General features: G+C 40.4%; 1 protein-coding gene across 2 annotated transcripts in view; it reads right to left on the bottom strand.

The window, feature by feature from the left end:
• The window catches only part of YTHDC1 (YTH domain containing 1), a 25,215-nt gene extending 3,198 nt beyond the window's left edge, over positions 1–22,017 (bottom strand). Inside the window, exons 1-14 of one of the 2 annotated variants that reach the window (XM_034771830.1) lie at positions 21,895–22,017; positions 20,975–21,303; positions 20,492–20,840; positions 18,878–18,967; positions 18,361–18,414; positions 17,674–17,768; positions 8,206–8,314; positions 7,965–8,082; positions 6,615–6,699; positions 4,908–5,074; positions 2,176–2,258; positions 418–454; positions 286–325; positions 138–200 (exon numbers count right to left, since the gene is read on the bottom strand). In XM_034771830.1, coding sequence (XP_034627721.1) covers positions 138–200; positions 286–325; positions 418–454; positions 2,176–2,258; positions 4,908–5,074; positions 6,615–6,699; positions 7,965–8,082; positions 8,206–8,314; positions 17,674–17,768; positions 18,361–18,414; positions 18,878–18,967; positions 20,492–20,840; positions 20,975–21,280 — 1,596 coding nt within the window. In that variant the 5' untranslated portion in view covers positions 21,281–21,303; positions 21,895–22,017. The remainder of the gene's footprint in view (positions 1–137; positions 201–285; positions 326–417; positions 455–2,175; positions 2,259–4,907; positions 5,075–6,614; positions 6,700–7,964; positions 8,083–8,205; positions 8,315–17,673; positions 17,769–18,360; positions 18,415–18,877; positions 18,968–20,491; positions 20,841–20,974; positions 21,304–21,894) is intronic. The other variant, XM_034771831.1, reaches the window with a different exon arrangement.

Here is a 22,017-nt window from a genome sequence, read left to right as displayed (position 1 = left end):
AGTACACAGCAGAAGTACCTGGCACCTTCCTAAAGAGAGTCTGAAGGCCGAGAGCAGTTCAGAAAGAGTGGGCACATCCATAGGGTAACGTGGGGGGTTATTTTGAATTAGAAAATGAAGCTGAACAAGACACAAACCATTCCTTGCCATGGTGGCGGTGGTCCCATACTGTGGAATTCCCTCACGTAATCATTGTAGGACTACAATGAAAGAGAACAACATGAACTTTTGATACCAACTTTGGAAGTGCAAGAAATTACGTTAAAAACAAATGCGTCAACCTACCCCATTTAAAAACACATCTCGGCGAACTCCTGAAAATCGTCTGTTGGGAATAAGATTTGTAAAACTCAATCCAGGCGACTGATATTAACAAGTTACCAGGACATAAAAATGAACAACATGAACACATCTTACCTGTCTACTTCTTGATACCTGGGATCCTTTATATACCCTGTTCAAACATCAAGCAGTGTTATCAATCAAATTTACCATTTCACCATAACAATCCTAAATTACAGTCGTTCGCATCCACCCTTCCTCTGCAACAACCTCCTCTTAAAAGGTATGTTCTTGTATGTACTGCTGTTCTTATCTCATTTCAGAAGCGCTTGCAAAGTAATTTCTACAGACTTACTGCATGTCTTTGATGGGTAAAGTAATGGCCTACACAAAGGGGCATTCCAATGTTAAAGAATGGATAAATACACTCTGGTGAGCTTGCATGCAGTACAAAAGAAATTGGGAAAGGGATATTTGTGCAGACAAAGACTAGACCGAATTGCTTGGCAATGCTCATGCACTTGACTATTGGCATGTATTGATTAACTGGTCAAGATTTCTACCTATTAACTGCACGTCCAATAGACAGGGTTAATCTGGACAGCTGTATGTATGAGATATTAAAAATTGGGTCAAAATTTACAACGGATGATGATGGCACTAGTATAGTCTTAAGAAGAAGAGAGCAATTGGCACCTCTTGCTTTAAGCAGTTCAGCAAAAAGCATTTGTAAAAGGTGGGAGGAATCAGAACGATGTAAAGCATTTTTGCAGTGCTACAGAAGTGGGTTTTTTACTTTAATTCTCAGCTGTAAATAATGCTCTTGGAAGTTTGACTAATGATGACAGCACTCTATTAAAGTAACTCTTCTTTGAAGAAATCAGCCTCTGAAGTCTATTCAAACTGGACACTGAAATATAAGCAGGCTTTTAAGGTTTAGAAATCTACTATGGAAATAATGCATTATACGCAGAAGTGCACATTCCATTAAGACTTCCTAGACTGAAGTCTGTCCTGTCCAGACACTGCCTTTTTCAGCACCAAAGGTACACTGGTAATACTGCAATCTGTGGCTGTTGCATTTACGCTGCTGAAAAAGCTATTTTATTTCTGAAGCCCTTAACTTTTCCAGCTGAAACTCCTCCCCACCCTGCCAGTGGACCGCCCTTGAAAACAGCATGAGGACACTCTGACCTGCTTCATATCAAGTTTTTAAAAGTTTCTCTGAAAACAAAATGGGAACTTCTAGTATCATCCCACACATGACTTAAGGGTTATGGGACCCCAGTTGTGAATCCCAGTTAAAAGTCTACAAAAAAGGGTACAAAAAAGCTCTCAATTCATTGCAAATAAATGCTTGTCAATTACCAATTTAAATTTGAAACCAATATAAAGATTATGGAAAAAAGTTAACAAAGGTCTATCATGGCCTACTTTTGTAGCTATATACATTCAAAGTGGTACTTTGATAGGTCACCTTCATGATTAAGTTTCAGGTTACGGTTTACGGGCAAGAAAGGCGCTGCTCATAGAAATGAAACACTCCCACCATTTAGGAAGCAATGGAGTTTGAAGTGGCTATTTTAACTGTCTGGGTTACCACCTAATATAAGCGGGGTGGTCCGATTACTTTAAGACTACTGAAGAATTTACACTAAATTTAAGGTGGGATTTTCAAGAGGGCTCAGCACTGGCCTAACTCGGCTCCCAGTGAAACAAGTGGGAGATTTACCATCAACTTCAATGAGAGGAGAGGTAAGCAATGCTGAACACTTTTGAAAAATCCCATTCTAAATCCTAGTCACATATTAAAAGCTCATTAGGCCTGTATGAATTCAAAATTCCATCACAGAAATGCAAATACTTTTACATTTGTGCACATGAGATATTAACCTGGTCTTTGGTGAAACTCAGGGGGATAGTCAATCCTTGGTTTCTTTCTGCTGTTATGAATATCATAATCCTCTGGTCGACGCCTATACAAATTAGACATTAGAGATTAAACAAGGTTGTTTGGCGTGTTCTTCACAGCAGCATCCCCTCACAGAACAAAATCACCATGAGCTGGCCAGGATCTCTGTTTAGAGTCATTCGGAACTCAGTCAGTTTTGCATATGCTTCACAGTCAAGAGTTTATAAATTTAAGCTTTAAAGTTTAACTTCAAATCATCAGAAGCCCTACTCTGTGCTAGATTAATACACTTGATTATCGCTTTATAGTTATAAACAGACTTTGGCAGTAAGAGAGGAACTTGATCCAACCATAGCTTAATATCCAAAGAGAATATTTAACCAGCTGATCTAAAACAATCTCTTAACTTACGCTTTAACATTATACTTTCCATCTTAATTTAACCTAAAAGAATTAGACAAAAAAGAGACTTAGTAAATCTGATTAATCAGTCAAATCTAAATATAGTTACCTCATTTGCAAAAAGTGTTTTATCCATTTTACATGGACACATTTTTGCTAAAATGTTAGCCACAGGGCAGACAAAACTTTTGTAAAATAAAAGCTTCTTTCCAGGTACATTTAAAAATAAGTGTGCATGATTTGCACACATGCCTCTTTCACCATCAGCTATCTAACATGATTGGGCTAGAAGTATTTTTGGATTGTCACTGACTAATGACTAGTTTAACCTCAGTTCCTTCCAAGGAAGGATTCATTCTAAAAACTCTGAAGCATCCTAACTGAAATAATTAGAGCTCTTCTCTAAAGACGACTGCTCTGTTGCTGATATGAAGCATTAAAAAATCTGCAAGAACTTCACTCATGCTGGGGGAACCCATTTTAAAAGCAGCTCCATTCCAGTTATGGGCTTGAGTTAGTTCTTCAATAGACTTCTGCTGGTCAGTAGTGCCCCTCCACCAAGAAAATATACAGCATTACAATGGCCAATCACTTTTTAGTATTAGATTGTTTAAAACATTCTGCTAAAAATGAATTTTCCAGCAACAGGTACAGTTCCCTTGATAAAAGATTCAAATTAAAGTTCCTTCAAATCAGTTAACCATTTTGCAAACGATACCAGCTGTTAAAAGCTCTACTAATTGACCTGTTTCCATAACAATCATTTCTCCTCCCCCCTCCCACTTTCTAGTTTTTAAAAGCCCACTTTACCCAGTATCAAGTTTGTTTTTAAATGAAAGCAGATTCTTCACCCTCTGAGCAAAAAACCCAAAAACCAAAGCAGTTGCATCTACAGCAAAATCAGATTAAGAAAAATAAAAGCTGGTGTAAAGAATAAACATACCGCTTTCTTGTAGTTTTGAGAGTGCATTTACGACCGGTATAAAACATGATAGTAACAGTTCATATAGTAGTCCAACTACTGACTTTAAGCTGTAAGCCACATACATAAATGGAGGCCCTGGCAGGCTTGAGAAGGTGTGGTGGTGTTATATGTATAGTTTGCAGTCCATTGCAAAACCTTCACTTGTAAATACTTTATTGCACTGGAAACCTCTTAGCTTAACTTCAAAAGCCATCTTGGTGCTCAGTCCTTTAAAGCCAAAAATATGGGGGCGCTGCCAGGTTTCCTCCTACCTACTCGTTACAGTGTCCTTTTTAAGCTCAAGGAAATGGGGACTCTTGTTGGGTATCTGTACCTACCACAGCATGTTTCCGCAAAGAGGAAACTTAACCAAAGGTTTCAGCCCAAACCATACAGTCTTTAGCAGGAAAAAAAAAACTTTAGATTTATCTGTAAGCAAAGTGGCTACACACAGGGAAAAGGTGTTTGGTAGAAGGGCTTATATCAGTTCTTTGCAAAGACTTCTCCAATTCTGTAACAAGTTATACCCCCTTTTCCTGGTAAATGCTGTTAAGTTCATAAAGCAGTGATCAATAACCATGTCGATCCTCTAAAAACACTTTAAAGTCCACAGGTACTGCCAACATCTGGAAAGGTTGTATATATAGACACAGCAACAGCCATTCTTTTTGGTTTGTTGCCGGGTCTCCAAGGGCCACTCGATCCCCTTTGGAAAGAACCTACTGTTTTCAGAAGCTCAGCAAGATGTGTGAATTCAGTGGTTACATGTTAGAGAATATTTGGCAATGGGGTTAACACATCACGGTGATACAATTTGAAATAGTCCCAATAATGCTCCTCTTGAATATCAAAATTATTTAAATATTTTATCCTCAAAATGAGGCGGCATCTTCTGCAAAATTATAAGTGATCCTTATAAAAGTCCCATATTTCATAAGGCTTATCCAGAGACACACCTGAAAGAAAAGGCTTTTACAAGATATTAACATATTTTGGCATATAAAGACTTCCTCTTCCTCCATCTAGCCTGCTCATAATAAATCCAAGCTTACCTATGGCTGACATTACATGTTGTGTTATCTGTATAAAAGATCTAGTCTAAACTAGAGAGCTTTATTTATTTAAGAACTATTTTTCTGCAAAAGCAAAGATCCCCATTTTCCTCTTGAAATATGACAGATCGGGGGACAATGTGAAATCCTCAATGAAGCCACAAACTCCTCCATGCAGCTTGATTTGAGGATTTTCTCTCTTCTTTATCGCAGGGAAAGCTTTTGATGAATCACATTCCTCCATCACGTTATTCTGATACATGTGCCTATTATCAGTCCAAAGAACGTTTCTAACCTTCCCACGTCCCGGACTGGTTCTCGACGGGATGGACGTCCTCTTGATCGGGGCTGTGAATGCATTCGTCGCTTGTGCCGCATTTTATGAATGACTTGATACAAGTCAATGCTTTCATCAGGAGGGAATAGGAGACAAAGCTGGGTTCCACATTCAAGCTCAATTTCCTAGAATTAGTTAGAAGTTAAACAGTGATTTACAAGCTGAAAACAGGGAACATCTCCCATTAATTACTTTCGCCAGGTACAGAAACACTTTGAAGAGGAGACTTCAATCCCACAAAATAATGAGCACAGTACAGTTTTATTAGCTTCAATGCTTTGGGGGATATTTAGCATCATCATAAAATACCCCTATGCTGGGGACACAATACCTTCCTAACAGACATTCGGGTCAGCTTCATTTCATTATTGTTTAAAGTTGGAAGAGTTTTTTGTAATCACATAAAATTAAGGAAAATAATCACCACGTACCTTAATCAGTTTACACTGTAGTCTGGAATATATGGATGATAATCCCACAAGCATGGTGAAGCAGATTTATTTTCAAGAATTAAATGTTATCCAAACTCAGTGAAAGAGCCACAAGTAGTTTGTGAAAGTGAGGTTTAATTTGTGTAATTACTGTATAATATGTTTCTAGCGTATAAGGCAGTTTGTTACAGCTAACTTAATGCATACATTTTAATTACACGTTACCTGAATATACGGGAATATTCTCTCCAAAGGTTCAGCAATTTCATATAATCATTTTAAAACGGGATTGACTGCAATTCTACCGACAGTTAGGTGGACAGAAAATATTTTTGTTTTAAACATTTGTTTAGCCATTTAAAGGGCAACTGTCAAAGAATCAGATACAATTCCTTTAAACAGTATTAATAATTTTAAAAAGCAAAGTCTGATTTGCAATGTCCATTTGCTTTTTGTAAATTATTAATTTTGAACAGTAAAGTCAGATAGATAGTTCTACTGCCTCGAGAGTCGCTTTTACTTTGTTCCTATGTACAAGATGAATTGTGTTTGGATCTACTACACTGCAGGGGAATATTTAACCCCCATCCTCCTTCAAAACAAACCAACAAAAATTGTTTTTTTAAATAAATAAAAACCATTCATGTTGATTTTGTAAGAGTATTTTTAAATAAAGCCCAAGTTACTGGAGTTGACAGTGTCCATTTCAGTGTATTCTCGAATATTTGGTAGAACTAAGAGGTACCAGCTTGCATTTTAAAGGTGTGCCTATTATAACGGTAGAATACGTGTCAGAAGAAACTTAATACATAAGGCAAACGCAGTGCAAAAGACAGAACTGAAAGCACCAGAACTTGTTCTAAACAGCACAATACTCTATGACAAAGTGAAAGTTATACTACCACAAACTTAACATAAAATTTGTTACATTGCAACTCTGAAATGTTACAAAGTTTGTCAGCACCAACTGCTGCTAGTCACATTAGATCCAGACCAAAATTGCTGATAATTTGCTTAATCTAACTGCTACAAACTTACTTTTGCAATTCTGTTCCCTCTCCAGTACTATGAGAAATCAACCTTGCCCCACATATGCCCTTGTCAATGAAAGCTGTACTGCAAAGCTGAATAGTTATAAGCACTTAAAAGTTATCACACCTTGAGTAAGTTTATCTAATCATGTCTTTTGTTTCACTTTATTACTAAAGGCATTCATTAAAAAAAATTGACAAACCTGTCCGTCACGTCCAATCTTTACTGGTTTATGTTCATTCCAAGGATTGGTCAGGTGAGCAGATTTAGTGAAGGGTAATTCACGCCTAAATATGCAAGTGGGATCATTTATAGTTATTTTCTCTATTAGTTTAAAAAACGCACACAATAGGACATTACGTACTGTAGAACCTCATTCATTTGCCCCACGACATGATCCTTTGTGAATTACTGACTTAAGAATCCATGCATTTAGACATCTGTAATTCAATATTATTATTTGGTTTAGTCTTTTTTTTAACAAAAAAAAACAAAAAAACCAAAAACAAAACAAAAAAACCCAACTACAAGCTTAGCACTGAGACCTCTCACTACAGCACTCCGCTAGTTCACCTCTGAGGTGAAAAGATCATGTACTAATTTATAAATGCTGGTTAGCAGGGTGCCATTGTATAGATAAGACTATTAGTGCTGTGTGCTGCTAAATAACAGAAGTTCCAACTCTGACATACTGCCGCCTAAAATGCTAACGCATATAAACCTGGTAACGTTCGAGTTCTGGTGGGTACAATTCTCTAGAATTTTATCTGAGCCAAGTGGGAGTAGCATTACATCTTTGAGGATGCATTAGATTATTGGATAATCACTGGAGGAAATTTCCTACAAGTGCTACCTGAACTTGATGGTCTTGCTTGCTAATGTTTGTTTTATGTGACCTTTTAGCAGGTGCATCCTATCACTTTACCTACTGTTTTACATCAGATATGCATAAATTTATTCCATCCAAAAAGGAGCATCTATTCCTCCCGACCTGGCCTTCATTTTAACAAGTTTTGAGATAGTAGCATCTTTCATGTTTAGCCAGACCCCAGGGTACAAAACACTTCCCCCTTTGAGTTTTTATTCTGCTCTCCAGGACTGAGAGTCCAGAACATTTCAAAGGAACACTTTGTTTTATAAAAGGAAGATTTTAAGATAACTGCAAACAAATGCATCTAATTTCAGTTTACTAGGCTACTGAAAAGAAAAGAAAAAGAAGAAACGCTCAGTTAAAAATCCCTGTATAAAATGTTTAGGACGATGCAAACAAAAAGCATTTGCTATAGCAATCTCACTCATAGGAAGGGGTCCCAAACCCAGCTATAGTAATAATGGGGCAGATTTTTCCCCATTTAAGTGAATTTCAGTCAGATGGGAATTTTCAAAAGGGGCACAGCCAAACAACAGATAGAATGAATGGAGACATGCATTTTCTACTTACAAATGAAAGTTAGAAACAGTGCTGAGACTGAGATCCTACTTAGTAGACTTGCCACAATAGCATCTGTAGTATAGTATAAATGCTACCATTTAAAAGAAGAGAAATATTTACCGGCAAATCCAGTCGATTTTAAAGACACCTCCCAACATTTTAGCATTCATTCCTGCAGGCAGAACCCAATGTATTGGGGATCCTCCATGATGGGATTCAGACGAGAGCCTTGCAAATCCTAGAGGAGTCGAGATAGCAGAGGGTAATAGAACAGCTTCTTAAAAAACAAACCAAAAAACAAAACAAAACAAAAAAAAATAAAGCCACCACCACCAACATATCAAATGTTACTTTCATTTACCTTGGAATTTTCCACTTTCTCTCACAGAAAATATTAAAATAACACTTCTTGCTGCTCTAAATGCAGCATTAAGCTTCTTCTCGTTCACTGGAAGAGTTGACCAAACACCCTAAAAAAAAAACCCAAGGGAAATGTACACAAGTCAGTCACTGCAAGGAACTGTTCATTAACTCAATATTTTAAAAGAGATTTAAAGGGGGAAAAAAGGCCAGGCTAGTGGTCTGGAAGAAAATACTGTGGGGCAGCTGTATTGGAGACCTAGTGGTATTGCCAACCCCAGTGTTAAAAAGTCATGAGATTTAAAAATTAGTCTCACGTTTAAGCCAATGTGTTGGTTCTTTGCCTTCTGGTTTCTGAGTTTTTCTCTGCAACAATGACAGCGGGAAATTTAGTTTTTATTTAAAAAAAGGATTCTCACATAAAGCCCTACCTCCTGCAGTCAGGTTAAGTTTAACACCAAATATCAAGAGACTTATGATAATTAAACCCAAAAAAAAAAAAAAAAAAAAAAAAAATCACAAGATTGGCAACACTGGGATGACAGAGCTGAAGCATACTGTAGAGAGGCCATAGTTAGTGTCGGGGGAGAGCTCTGCCTGCAGAGTGTTTCAGGCTCTTCGCTTCAGTTATTGCACTTAGCCCGTGCCTAAGGCACAGAAGAGCAGTTACTTTACATATAAGGATTGCAAGTAAAGTAATAGTGCTCAAGAATTTGAGCAGTGAATGTGCTGTTGCCAGCTCAAACACAAAGACCACATGCTATTGTGGCTTTATTCCTCTCAGCAGAAAAGCAAAGGTGCCGAGCACCCACAGCTCACTTTCCACAGTCGAAGCCCAAAGTTAAAACCCTACTGTAAAGGATTTAATTTTAAGCTTCATTTGATGGTTTTACTTTTTCAATTTATTTTAGCACAGTTTAATAATAAATAATAATAATAATTTAAAAAAAAAGGGATATAGGCCTCTTGCCCCACCCAAACCGGGTAACATTGTACTGACTTTTTCCTGTATTTCCTTTCCACGTTATTGCCAACATGTAACGTGCAAATACAACCTGCCCAATCATCCTCTGTGTAAGTGGAAAGACAGCTGAGCTGCCCCTGTGGCAGCACCTCTTTCAGCCTAGAAGGGTGATCTGGAGGGCAGGCAATAGGGTGGCCAGAGAGATGCATTCCCACACGTTACTCAGAGTAGACACATAATAATACAGCCAGAGACTACAGGTCTGTGCCCACCTCCAACCCAGCCTATCACATGGGTGTAGTTGAACTCCCATTTTAAAAGGGAAGTGGAAGTCTCAAGGCAGCTGATGGCTTCAGAAGCCATGGCAGTAAAAGACCCTATTACCAAGAATTAGTGATCCAGCCCAGTACCCTATTCTACAATGGGGCAAACTCTGCCCCTCAATGAAATGGTGAAAACCCTGCACATGGAACTCCACACAAGTTTCTCTCGGACAGGAAGCAATGAGAACTTATTTCCTTTCTGAACAGCCTGCTCCCCGCTCCACTCATTGAGTGAGGCTACAATCCAGGCTGTATTTTAACCGTTTACTCAGGCCTGGTCTGGGAGGGGAAGAGAGAGAATCGATCTAAGTTACGCAACTTCAGCTACTTGAATAATGTAGCTGAAGTTGATGTACTTAGATCTACTCACCACGGTGTCTTCGCTGCGGTGAGTCAACTGCTGCCGCTCCCCCATCGACTCTGCCTGCATCTCTCGCGGTGGTGGAGTACAGGAGTCGACAGGAGAGCGCTCAGGGATCGATTTATCACGTTTAGACTAGATGCAATAAATTGATCCCCGCTGGATCGATTGCTGCCCACCGATTCGGTGGGTAGTGTAGACATACCCTCAGTGAGGGATAAATTACCTTGCAAGAAAAGCAGACTAAACAGACAGGAAAGGTCAAACTTGGAAGCCTGAAACTAGGCACCTAAATAACATGTGGTCTGATTTCACAGATTCCGAGCACCCCAGCTTACATTAATTAAACTTCAGATACTAAAGTTTTTAAACTGATGAAGTGTCCACATATATACACGTCTGCAACCCTTGACAGCTATTGAAACTAACTGCATTAATATGAAATATCCTCCAAATCAAAAGTCATGACGTACCACACATCTAGCAATGCAGGAACTAGGCACTGAACAAATTTAGTAACCAAAGAGAGACTATGTGCCAAATTTTTTAAGAAGTTTGAGAGATTAAGCTCTTTCCGGAAAGGACTTTGTTCTGTGTTTGTTTAGCACCTAGCACAATGCCTGGTCCATCACTGGGGCTCCCAGGAGCCACAACAATAATGATATTATTAATATTAAATACCCCATTTTTACCCTAGATGCCCAGACAAGTTTTTTAAAAAGTTATATTTGAAATTATTTTCTTGTAGCAAGTCAAATGTTGCTCCAAAAAGAAGTTACTTACCTGGAGCTAGAGATTCTTTGAGATGTGTTGTCCCTATCTGTATTCCACTGGGGGTTGTACGCATACACCCCATGCACCCGGAGCTTTTGAAAGTACTGTAATACCATCTGCCAGTCTGCGCATGTGCCCTTGCTCCGCCTCATGGTTTCGACTGAGGCAATAAGGGGCGGGGCCAACTGACTGCACCTTTAGTTCCTTCTTCAAAAGCAAATAAAACAGATCTGCAGCAGAGGGAAAGAAGGGTGGGACTGGACAACAGATGGGGACCACACATCTTGGAAGAACCTCCAGTTACAGGTAAGTAACTTCCTCTTCTTCTTCGAATGGTAGTCCCTATTGCATTCCAGAGGGGGACTGACAAGCAGTACCTAGTCAGGAGAAGGGTGTAAGGAAGATGACAGAACCATGGAACGGAGAACAGCCACAGCGAACGAGGCATCTGCAGCAGAGTCTTGTACCAGGGTGAAATGGGGAAAAAAAAGGTAAAGGTATGTACTCAACTCCATGTGGCCGCCCTATATATGTCCATGAGTGGCATGTCGTGAAACGTGGCCCTAGTTGCTGCCTGTGTTCTCATGGAGTGGGCTCATACCTCAAGGGGAGGAGACAGCCCCGATAATTGATAAGAACATGAAACCCACTTAGAAATCCTCCGAGGGGAGATGGCCTTAATCCTTTCCACTATAGCGACCAAGAGTCCCGGGGACTTCCTGAACCTCTTAATCCTCTGCAGGTAAAAGACCAGGGCCCTACAGACATTGAGAGAGTGAAGGCATGTGCTTCGGAAAGAAGGCCATACACGTATGGGTTGGTTGAGGTGAAAGCGGGAAACCACTTTTGGCAGAAATTTGGGATGCAAGCGCTGGGAAACTTTGTCCTTTTGGAATGTGGTGAAGAGAGCGGGGAGGTCCGCCGTCATGGCCCCCAGGTCGCCTACCCTTCTTGCAGAGGTAATAGCTGCCAGGAAAACAACCTTCACGGAGAGAAGAAAAAGGAAACAGGAGGCCAGAGGTTCGAAGGGTGATTTCATCAATGCTATGAGGACAAGGTTGAGGTTCAGGGTAGGGCTGTTGATTAATCGCAGTTAACTCAAAAAACAAAAACAAATTAATCGTGATTAATCTCACTGTTAAACAATAGAATACCCATAGAAATTTAAATATTTTTGATGTTTTTCTAATTTTCAAATATATTGATTTCAATTCGAACACAGACTACAAAGTGTCCAGTGCTCACTTTATATTATTTTTGATTACAAATATTTGCACTGTAAAAATAAAACATTTTTCAATTTACCTCATAACAAGTACAGTAGCCCTTTCATCTCTATCATGAAAGTGCAACTTAAAAATGTAGTTTGTTACAGAACTGTATTCAAAAATAAAACAATGTAAAACTTTAGAGCCTAAAAGTCTACGCAGTCCTACTTCGTGTTCAGCCAATTGCTAAGAGAAACAAGTTTGTTTACATTTACGGGAGATAATGCTTCCCACTTCTTAATTACAGCGTCACCTGAAAGTGAGAACAGGCACATGGCACTGTTGCAGCTGGCGTAGTAAGATATTTACGTCCCGGATGCGCTAAAGATTCATATGCCTCTTCATGATTTGGCCATCCTTCCAGAGGACATGCTTCCATGCTGATGATGCTCGTTTAAAAAAAAAAAAATTAATGCATTAAGTTCTTGACTGAACTCCTTGGGGAAGAATTGTATGTCTCCTGTTTTATTCGCATTCTGCCATATAGTTCATGTTATAGCAGTCTCGGATGATGACTCAGCACATGTTGTTCATTTTAAGAACACTTTCACTGCAAATTTGACAAAATGCGAAGATACCAATGTGAAATTTCTAAAGATAGCTACAGCACTCAACCCAAGGTTTAAGAATCTGAAGTGCCTTCCAAAATCTGAGAGGGATGAGAGGTGGAGCATGCTTTCAGAAGTCTTAAAAGAGCAACACTCCGAAGCAGAAACTACAGAACCCATATCACCAAAAAAATCAACCTTCTGCTGGTCTACATCTGACTCAGATGATGAAAATGAACATGAGTCGGTCCACTCTACTTTGGATTGTTATCAAGCAAAACCCATCATCGGCATGGACGCTTGTCCTCTGGAATGGTGGTTGAAGGATCAAGGGACATAGGAATCTTTAGCACATCTGGCATGTAAATATCCTGCGATGCCTACAACAGTGCCATGCAAACGCCTGTTCTCACTTTCAGGTAACATTGTAAACAAGAAGCAAGCAGCATTATCTCCAGCAAATGTAAACAAACTTGTTTGTCTGAGCGATTGGCTGAACAAGTAGGTCGTCTGACTGGACTTGTAGGCTCCGAAGTTTTACATTGTACATAATTATACACTTGTAAGTTCAACTTTCATGATAAAGAAATTGCACTACAGTATTTGTATTAGGTGAATTGAAAAATACTATTCCTTTTTGTTTTTTACAGTGCAAATATTTGTAATCAAAAATAAAGTGAGCACTGTAAACTTTGTATTGTGTTGTAATTGAAACCAACATATTTGAAAATGTAGAAAACATCCAAAATATTTAAATAAATAGTAGTCTATTGTTTAATCACATGATTAGTCACGAGTAATTTTTTTTAATCGCTTGACAGCCTTAGTTCTGGGGAATGATGGGATGAATGGGAGGATATGAGGCCCTTCCAGAACCTTGCAGTTAATATGTGAGTGAAAACCAAGTGCCCCTCCACAAGAGTGTGGAAAGCACTAATGGCTGCTACGTGTATGTTGATAAGAGTTGAGTTCCAACACTTTCAGGGACAGGAGATATTCCAAAAAAAGAGGAATGCCCATGGCCTCAGGGGCAAGATCTTTCTGCAGGGCCCAGGAAGCAAAATGTTTCCACTCGGCTTGGTAGGATCGCCAAGTGGATTCTTTCCTGCTTACTCACGAGGGCACCTTGTACGGCCAATGAGCACTCCCGTTCTAGTCAAGATGCCCATCCAAAAACCAGGGTCTCAAGTGAAGCGTCCGTGGATCAGGATAGCTGATCCTGCTGTTATGTGTTGAGAGCAGCTCTGGGAATGTTGGTAACAGAAATGAAGTATGGTTCGACAGGCGGAGAATAAGCAGAAACCACAACTAGAGAGGCCAGGATGGGGCGATCAGGATGACAGTCATGCTCTCCCCCGCGGAATCTTGGGGAGGACCCAGGGCAGGAGAGATAGGGGAGAGAAGGCATAATTGAACTGGTTTGACCAGCAGATGACTAGGGTGTCACCTTGGGAACAGGCTCCGAACCTGCCCCAGAACAGTACAGTCTTCATTCGGTGCTGGCATGGGAGGCAAAGAGATCCTTGGTCAGAGTCACCCAACAGCCGAAAATGCCTGTGACCACGGAATTGTTTAGCTCTCATTTGTGGTCAGCCATGAAATTCCTGCTGAGAACATCCACAATCATATTCTGAGTCCCTAGGAGATAAACCACTGACAACAGGATACTGTGTGCGATGCCTCCACACACAGCGCTGGTGACCTTGTGCCCCCTCGCTTGTTTATGTAGTGAACAGTGGCGGTGTTGTATGACATGACGAGAACATGACAGGAAGACCCGAGGAGCAATGGTGAGCCCGAATGGCAGAACTCTGTACTGGAAGGCCAAGGGACGATTGTAAATCTCAAGAACCATCTGTAGGTTGGGTGGATACCTATGTGGAAGTAAACATCTTGCTGGATACCACATGCCTCTTTCTAGCAAAATATGATGGCTGTGAGAATGACCACATATGGTTGAGACCACGGAGATCTAGGGTTTTGTCTCCTTCCCCCCTTTTTCTTGGGTACCAGGAAATAGGTGGAGTAGAACCCTGCGCCCTGAAAGGTCATGCGAACAGGCTCTATCACCCCTCTCTGCAGTCCGCCTCTAAGGCGCAGATACTATTGTGAGAGTTGTCTAAGAGGTGGGATTGGGACGGGGGATGTGGATGAGGTAGCACTGTGAACTTGATCATATAGCTATGTTGAACATCATACAGGATTCACTTGTCCATTGTTATTACACTCCAGGCTGGTAGAAAGAGTGCTGGACAGCCCTGAAAGGAGTGGGTTGTATGAACTGTGGGATGCAAGATGGTTGATGGCTAACAGCACAAAGAATTATTGCTTACACAAAGACGGAGTGTGTGATGTCAAAGACTGAGCTGACAGACCATGCAAACAGGGCCGTTGGATCTTTTGACACTTATGGGGAGGCTCATAGGGTTGGTGATGGAAGAATTGAGGAGCTCGGTGTCATTGTGCAGGAGGTGGATGATAGAATTTGCACATGGGTGTATAAATACCCAGTGATCTTAGGGTGGATCTAGAGTCTTTGAGGGAGTGCAGAGAATCGTCAGTCTTCTAGCTGAAGAGGTGAGATTCATCAAAAGGGAGATCCTCAATTGTGTTCTGCACCTCCCTTGGGAAACAACATGAATGCAGCTAGGATTCCCTCCCCATGACGATCCCTGTAGCCACAGTGCATGAAGATGGGTCCACTGAATCCACCATGGCCTGAAGCATTGTCCAGGTGACCAGTTTGCCTTCTTTTAAAATAGCCTGGAAGCGGGCATGAGCCTGCTTGGTCATAATTCAAAAAGTCATATTTTGTCAGTAACGCCAAGCAATTAGAGATACAAAACTGAAGGCTGGCTGAAGAAAAGACCTTATGATCTAGGAGGTCCAAATCTCTCTTACCCTCTTTGTGTGTTGGAGTGGAACGTGGGTGTTGCTGCCTGGCCCGTTTAGTACCAGCCTGAATAACCAGGGAATTGGAGTGTGGTGGGGTTGGGGTGAGAAAGCAGAAACTCAAACCCTTTATTGGTACATAGTATCTTTTTTGTCGTCTCTTTTGGGGTGGGTGTGCAAGTGGCCAGGGTATGCCAGTACAGGCCAGTTGGAAAATGGCATAGTTGAAGGACAGAGTGGCGAGATGCGGGAATTCCTCTTAGGCAGATCAGGAAGGTTCCAAGACCCCTAGTATGGCCAACCAGGAGGATTTTGCGGTTGCTACAGGGGTCCCCCACGGAGTGGGGTACCAGTGGCTCCTGTGCTGAGGAAAGGGAGGATATTGCCACTGAGCTCATGGGGCTTTTGGGTATTCATGCCGATGGAATGGGAGAGGCAGATCAGGTGCTCCATCTGAGTCCTCAGACACTGAGAAGTCAGATCCTTGTTCGAATGGTGCTGCCGTCAGATCGAGTGGATCCAAGTGAGTCGCAGGGATGTGCTCAGGAACATAACCCAAAGGTGGCAAGTCCAATGCAGAGGAACGGGGTCTCTTATGGGGCAAATGAACCGGGAGACATGGCGATGTAACCTCATCCAGGACAAACAGTTCATGAGGTCCAGGAGCTGACTTGAGCCTCCCCAGTGACAGTGCCATGCATGCCACAGATGGAACTGGGAATGGAATGGAGGACTGCATCAGAACCAACAATTCCTGTGACTTTGGAGATATCGATCCAGAAAGGGTACATGGCTCTGTAACCAGAACTGGCAGATCCAGTGTTCTATACAACTTCTTGTCATGTTTGTGATCCTTGGAATGCACCACTTCTTCATGCCTGGAACTCATGGAGAATGCAACATCCTTCTTGGGCTTTGAGGCAGAATTACTGTCATGCTTATGCACACGCTTCCTTGCCTCACGGCTAGGCCCCCTGCACGGGATCTGTAGTGCTCGTACCAGTAGAACCGGACCGGAACTCCACAGTAGAAGACACGTTCCTCAACTGCTCAGGCCGATGTACCGGGGTGGTGGGGGTGTTTTCCCCAGCCTGGATCTGAGTGCAGCCTCATGGCAACCTTGATGAGGTCCTTCTTGAGGCGGAGAGTCTGGCCTTCCCAGGTATGGGCTGGGAGCAGAGGCAGATACTGCACCTCAATGAGACGTGCAGATCTTGAACCCTGACGTCTTTGGCGTAATCCAATACCCAGGCCTAGGTGTTGGGGAGGCGGTTAGCAGGTAAAAAGGCATCCCAAAGTCCTTAAAATCTTAAAAACTACTTCTAACACAAACTGCTACAACAGTAACAAAATACTAACTATATACAAGAGTAAAAAAGTCCTTTTTCTGTATTTAGGAAAATGCATCACAAGAGACGAGAGAAGAGAAAAGGCTCCAACTCAGACCATGCGGCGGTGAGAAGGAACTGAGGGTGCAGTCGGTATGCCCCGCCCTTTTATCGCCTTGGTTGACACCATGAGGCAGAGGCAAGGGCGCATGTGGACCAGCAGACTACTACTACTTTCAAAATCTTCAGCTCAGAGCGCTTGGTGCATGTATATAACCCCCAGTGCAATACAGATAGGGACCATCATTTGAAGAAGAACTTCTGTTTTCCAGACTAACTTCCTACATGACCATACTCCAAAACATAGAATCATAGGACTGGAAGGGACCTCAAGTGGTCATCTAATTCAGTACCCTGCACTCAAGGCAGGACTAAGTATTATCTAGACATCTGAATACAAAAACATTACATTGATTCTTTAATACAACAGCCTAAATTTTTCTTTTGCCAAAATTTAATATTAAGAGAATCTTGTTGCAGGAATAACAGACATCAACTCAATTTTTCGTTTGTTTTACTTGGAATTACACACAGATCAAACTCTCACCATGTACTGAAAGAGGTATATTTAGAGGCCAGAATCTGGCTGTAGCTTCCCAGCTATGCCCCTGGCAAGGGAAGAGAATAACTCAGGTGGCATAAAGTTGGCTGGGCCATCCATCACCAACTGCCCTCTTGATATAGGAGGTGTCTCAGTGGTGAATAAAAACTACACTCCAATTCTCATCTGGCATACAGTCCTTAGTAATTACAGCCTGCTGGCATAAGTTAAGAGCAGTCAAGGAGCTGCTCTGATTTGTGTTGGAGCCAGAGCAGCTACAATTTGAGAATTAGGAAGCTAAAAACAGGTTTGCAATTTTGGCACAGGAGATAATACGGGCTTGAGTGTCAGTCCCTTTCTGTACTAAGTTTCATGATAAAAAAATCAGTTTCAGGAAAAGTTTGACGTACCTTAGCTTTGGCAAGTGAGACATTTTCATGGTTGTTACTCTTGATGAGAAAAAATCTTGCATCTTGGAGAATATATTTAAGTTTACTGGTTTGGTCTGAAAAACAAAATTTTAAATAAGCTCAAGTTTAAACTTTTAAAAATTATTTCCACTAGGTAGTGGGTGTTAATTTTTAGCCCTCCCAACCCCTACCTAAATCAAGAGTTAAAACCTTCCACCCCCAGCTTCAACCTTGAAATCAACGCCAAAGAGCACGCAATGCCAAGCTTTTATTAAAAAAAAAAAAAAAAAAATGAAAAAAAAATTAAGTAACTTCAGATAAAAATCAAACATAGCCTAGTGATGTTCCGATATACTTGTATCCCAGCTTACAGCGCCACGATAGGTAATGTGAAACGTTTGCATCAGGCATTGTTGAATAGAGTATTGTTAAAACATTCCCCTTTTCAAGTAAGGGCATCTCATTGCTACTTTGCTGCTCCTGCAACAAGCAAATAATTGACGTTTTTTGCACCTCTAATGACATGCAAAAATAAATCAGGATGGAGATGCATCACTGTTTACACTCACAAATCAAGTATTCAGATTGTTATATCGGAACATTACCACTTTGACATAACATCAATGAATGGACAGAGACAATGGCTTGTGATGGGGCATGCATTAAAAATTCAAATTTAAATGATACCTTTTTGGACAGCACGAACGGAAGATGATAATTTCTCATGCTTCTTTTCTGAACCTGTGTTTAGCCAAAGTACATTTGTTCAGATTGAGCCTTGATAGAGATAAGATACAATTTCTACAGCCTTGTCACATACAATTTTCATTCATGACAAATTATTCCTCCTGGCGCGCACCCACACACACAAAAATACTGCTCAATGTGCACGAGTGTTTTGTTTTAGTTTTTTGGGTTGTTTTGGTTGGTTTTTGTTTGAACAGTTTCCTACTCAGAAAACTAGTCACTGAATCATCATCTTCCAAGTTTTTTTAAAAAGTGAAAATTCCACTTAAGCAACAGAATAGCATTAAAGTAACAAGAAAGCCTACTTCCCCAAAATTATCCACACAGAACATGCCAAAAGTCAATACAAAATTAACAATTAAAATATTAAGCTGCATACCCCACAAATTTCTACAGTGTTCACATTTCAAGATTTGATACAAGTCAGCATGACAGGCAGTAAAAGGAAAAAAAATACCTGCATAGGATTCTGATGCAGAACTTCCACTTCTATCAAAAACAATTGGAGAGATACCTCTAGCTCTCTTCCTTTCCTTCTTTTTCTCATCTAAAAATCCCAAAACAAAGATAAGCAGTACTGTAAATATCACACAGGGAAGACAAGAATGGGATGAAAGTACTGGCAACAGTAAGTGCGATTTGTGATAACTACAAGGATATATGGTTCTAACAAGATTTAGGTTTCTGTCCTAAGGTCCCTCCTCCCGAAATATCATGTACAATAATTTACCCTAATTTTCAAACGTGTAGTTCATGAGGGAAAGGTGAACAGCAAGAAATCTGCAAGTTCCATACAAAGTTTAAGATGCAGAAGTGATTCACTAGGTTTGGGGCTGCTTTAGTTCTTCTCTCCAATGCTTTAGAAATTTGCAGTGACACCAAATAGGAAAATTGTGTTGTGACCACTGCCACTGCCCCTAATGCTACTCTCTGTATCTGAAACCTCAGAAAAGTGACAGAAGTAATAATAAATAAAACACTGGGGAACACTGTCAATAGGTCTCTTTTCCTCTAAAAGTTAAATTATACCTCAAACATTTTTCTTGGGGAAGAAAAATTACTACAGCATCTTATTTTTTAAGCTGTTCTCACTCTCTAACTCCAAATACCAACGCTGGCCCACCTGTGTCTAAATTACTCAGGAGGACCAGCTATGAAACCCTCAAATCAAGGAAGCTAACGTGACAGGAACCTTTTTTAACAAGATTGTAAGCATGCGTCTCATCAAAACCAAACAACAATAAAGAAATACCATCAAGTGATCTCTCCATTGAGCCAAATTATATTATATGATCTTTTTCAAGATTTCATCCTATCTTCCAAGTTAGTCTATGCCAAAAGAACCAAGTAATCAATAAATTTAGCAACACCTCATAAAAAGGGCTTCACTGATTCTTAAATTCTGAGAGGAATTTAATATTCCTGAAAATTAAACACTAGCAGAAAAAGCGAGAACCAGGCATGGTGCGGGCAGTTGCCATGCAATTTTCTTAAGTCCCTATTTCCCCTATTATTCTGATCCTGGACTCCTCATCATTCCAAGTTGTGTGGTGTTCTCTCAAATGAATGAGAACACTAAATGCATTTTTACCAAGACCCAGCCATGTTCTCTCTCTCTCTCTCTCTCTCTCACCTTTGGAGAAATTGCTAAGGCAATAGCCTCACTATTCCACCCAGCCACACATCTTGATTTATATTGAACTTCTTGCCATCAACTTTAAAAGATAAATCATAAGCGAATCTATATAAGAAGTGTCAAGTAGTATTGACTGCAGAAGCTTTAAGTGTTAAAACAGCAAAGCCAAATCCAATTCATCTACAGCAATTTGATCCTACTATAGCGGAAAGTCATTATTTCCAGGCAACCCTTCGTACTAATGTTCCACTATATTGTCTTGCTGTAAAAATTCACTTAAAAAAAAAAAAAAAAAAAAAAATCACCTGATGACCAAAGTCAAAGCTAATCCTCACTAGCACAAGCCAAAAAGAAGAAGTCAATCTTGAAATATCAGTAGATTTAAAACAAATAAGAAAAATCAGATATCAAGTAGTATAATAAGAAGCAATCTACCTGAAGCATCCGAGCCGGAACCAGATCTGACTGACCCATCTGTGAAGGATGCGGATTCAGAATCAGAATCACTGGCTTCACTTCGTGTGTCATAGTCATTTCCTTCCTTTTGATCTCTCTCATCTTGTTCATATTCTTCTTCCTCCTCCTCTTCTTCTACCTCTTCATCCTCCTCCCCTTCATCATCTTCCTCTTCTTCCATTCCTTCCTCCTCATTTTCTGTGTTTCCTTGCTCGGAGGAACCGCTGCTGCCAGTCTCATGTTCTGAGCCATATTCCTCAGAGTTCACGTCTTCTTTAGAAGAATGGCTGGATCTGCTCAGTCTTCTATCTACGTCGTGCCTAATTCTCTGATGTTCAAAGAGAAAATCAATCAGCAGTCATAGAACACATTGTCTGGATGCACAAAGTGCCTTAAGAGAATGTGCCTTATAAAAGCCTCAAACAATTGTTTTATTTCTAAGGCTGCAATAACTTTTACTACCTCAGAACCATCTGGTGTGGAAGACTTTGCCCTTCTGTCAACATCTCTTTTCCTCATGCAAGTCTTTTCAAGTTGTCCTTTATATGGTTCCCTTGAACTGCTGCTTGACATACGGGTCTTTCGATCATCTGGGCGCTTGTTTCTATCAGACCTCTGATATTCCTCATTCTTGTACTCCGACAGTGGCTTTCCTTTTGTACTCACCATTCTTTTATTATTGCTAACTGATGAGCTAGGTGGCTTTGGAATCATTTGCCTTGATGAATGCATAGAAGGCTTCTGTCTTTTGCTTTCAGCACTTTCCATCCTGTCACTTTTTCTTTTTGACCCTTAAATAAAGACCAATAGAGACCAATTTCAAAGTTATTTTACACATCAGATTAGACTAATTCTTTTTACGTTTGATAACATTTCTCCTTAAAATCAGCTTTACTGTCTTGAAGTTTCAGTTCCAAAGCACTCTTAAAAATAATTAACCTTTCAAGATTATAGCATTTTACAAATATTAAGTCCTTAACCTCCCAGTCACATTCACGTTTTCCATAGTGAGAGACGGAGAAACTGATGCTGAAAGGCTAAGTGACAAGCGCAAGGCCAAACAAGTTACTAGCAAAGCTGGAAAAGAAGACTTTCTTGTTCCTACTCCTGTATTCAGTTTACTAGACCAAAAAATAATTTGTACGATATCAGCTATATCTGCAGAAAACCCAGATTCACTGTCATCTTCAGCTAAAGAGAAGCTCTACTTTATTATGTTTATTCAGGTCAGAGATTACATCATAACGCAGTTGCACAAAAACCGTTTGGGATTCCATTACCGGGGGTATGAACATTGTCACCTTGCAGACTTTAATCATCCTGCACTGTAAAATGTTGCTGTCTACTTTTTAGCAAGATATCTGAGTAGTAAAGCCACATACCCTTTTTCTCATTTTTATCTTGCTCACTATCAGGATTATACAGCTCATCATCTTGGTCTGGAGCATCAGTCAAAATGTCATCCAGAACATTCAGTTCACCATCTGAAAATAATGTACATAAAT

Source organism: Trachemys scripta, chromosome 5, assembly GCF_013100865.1.
Source record: "Trachemys scripta elegans isolate TJP31775 chromosome 5, CAS_Tse_1.0, whole genome shotgun sequence".
Lineage (NCBI taxonomy): Eukaryota > Metazoa > Chordata > Testudines > Emydidae > Trachemys > Trachemys scripta.
The sequence above is the reverse complement of the archived record's forward strand: the minus strand, read 5'-3'. Positions and strand labels throughout refer to the sequence as shown.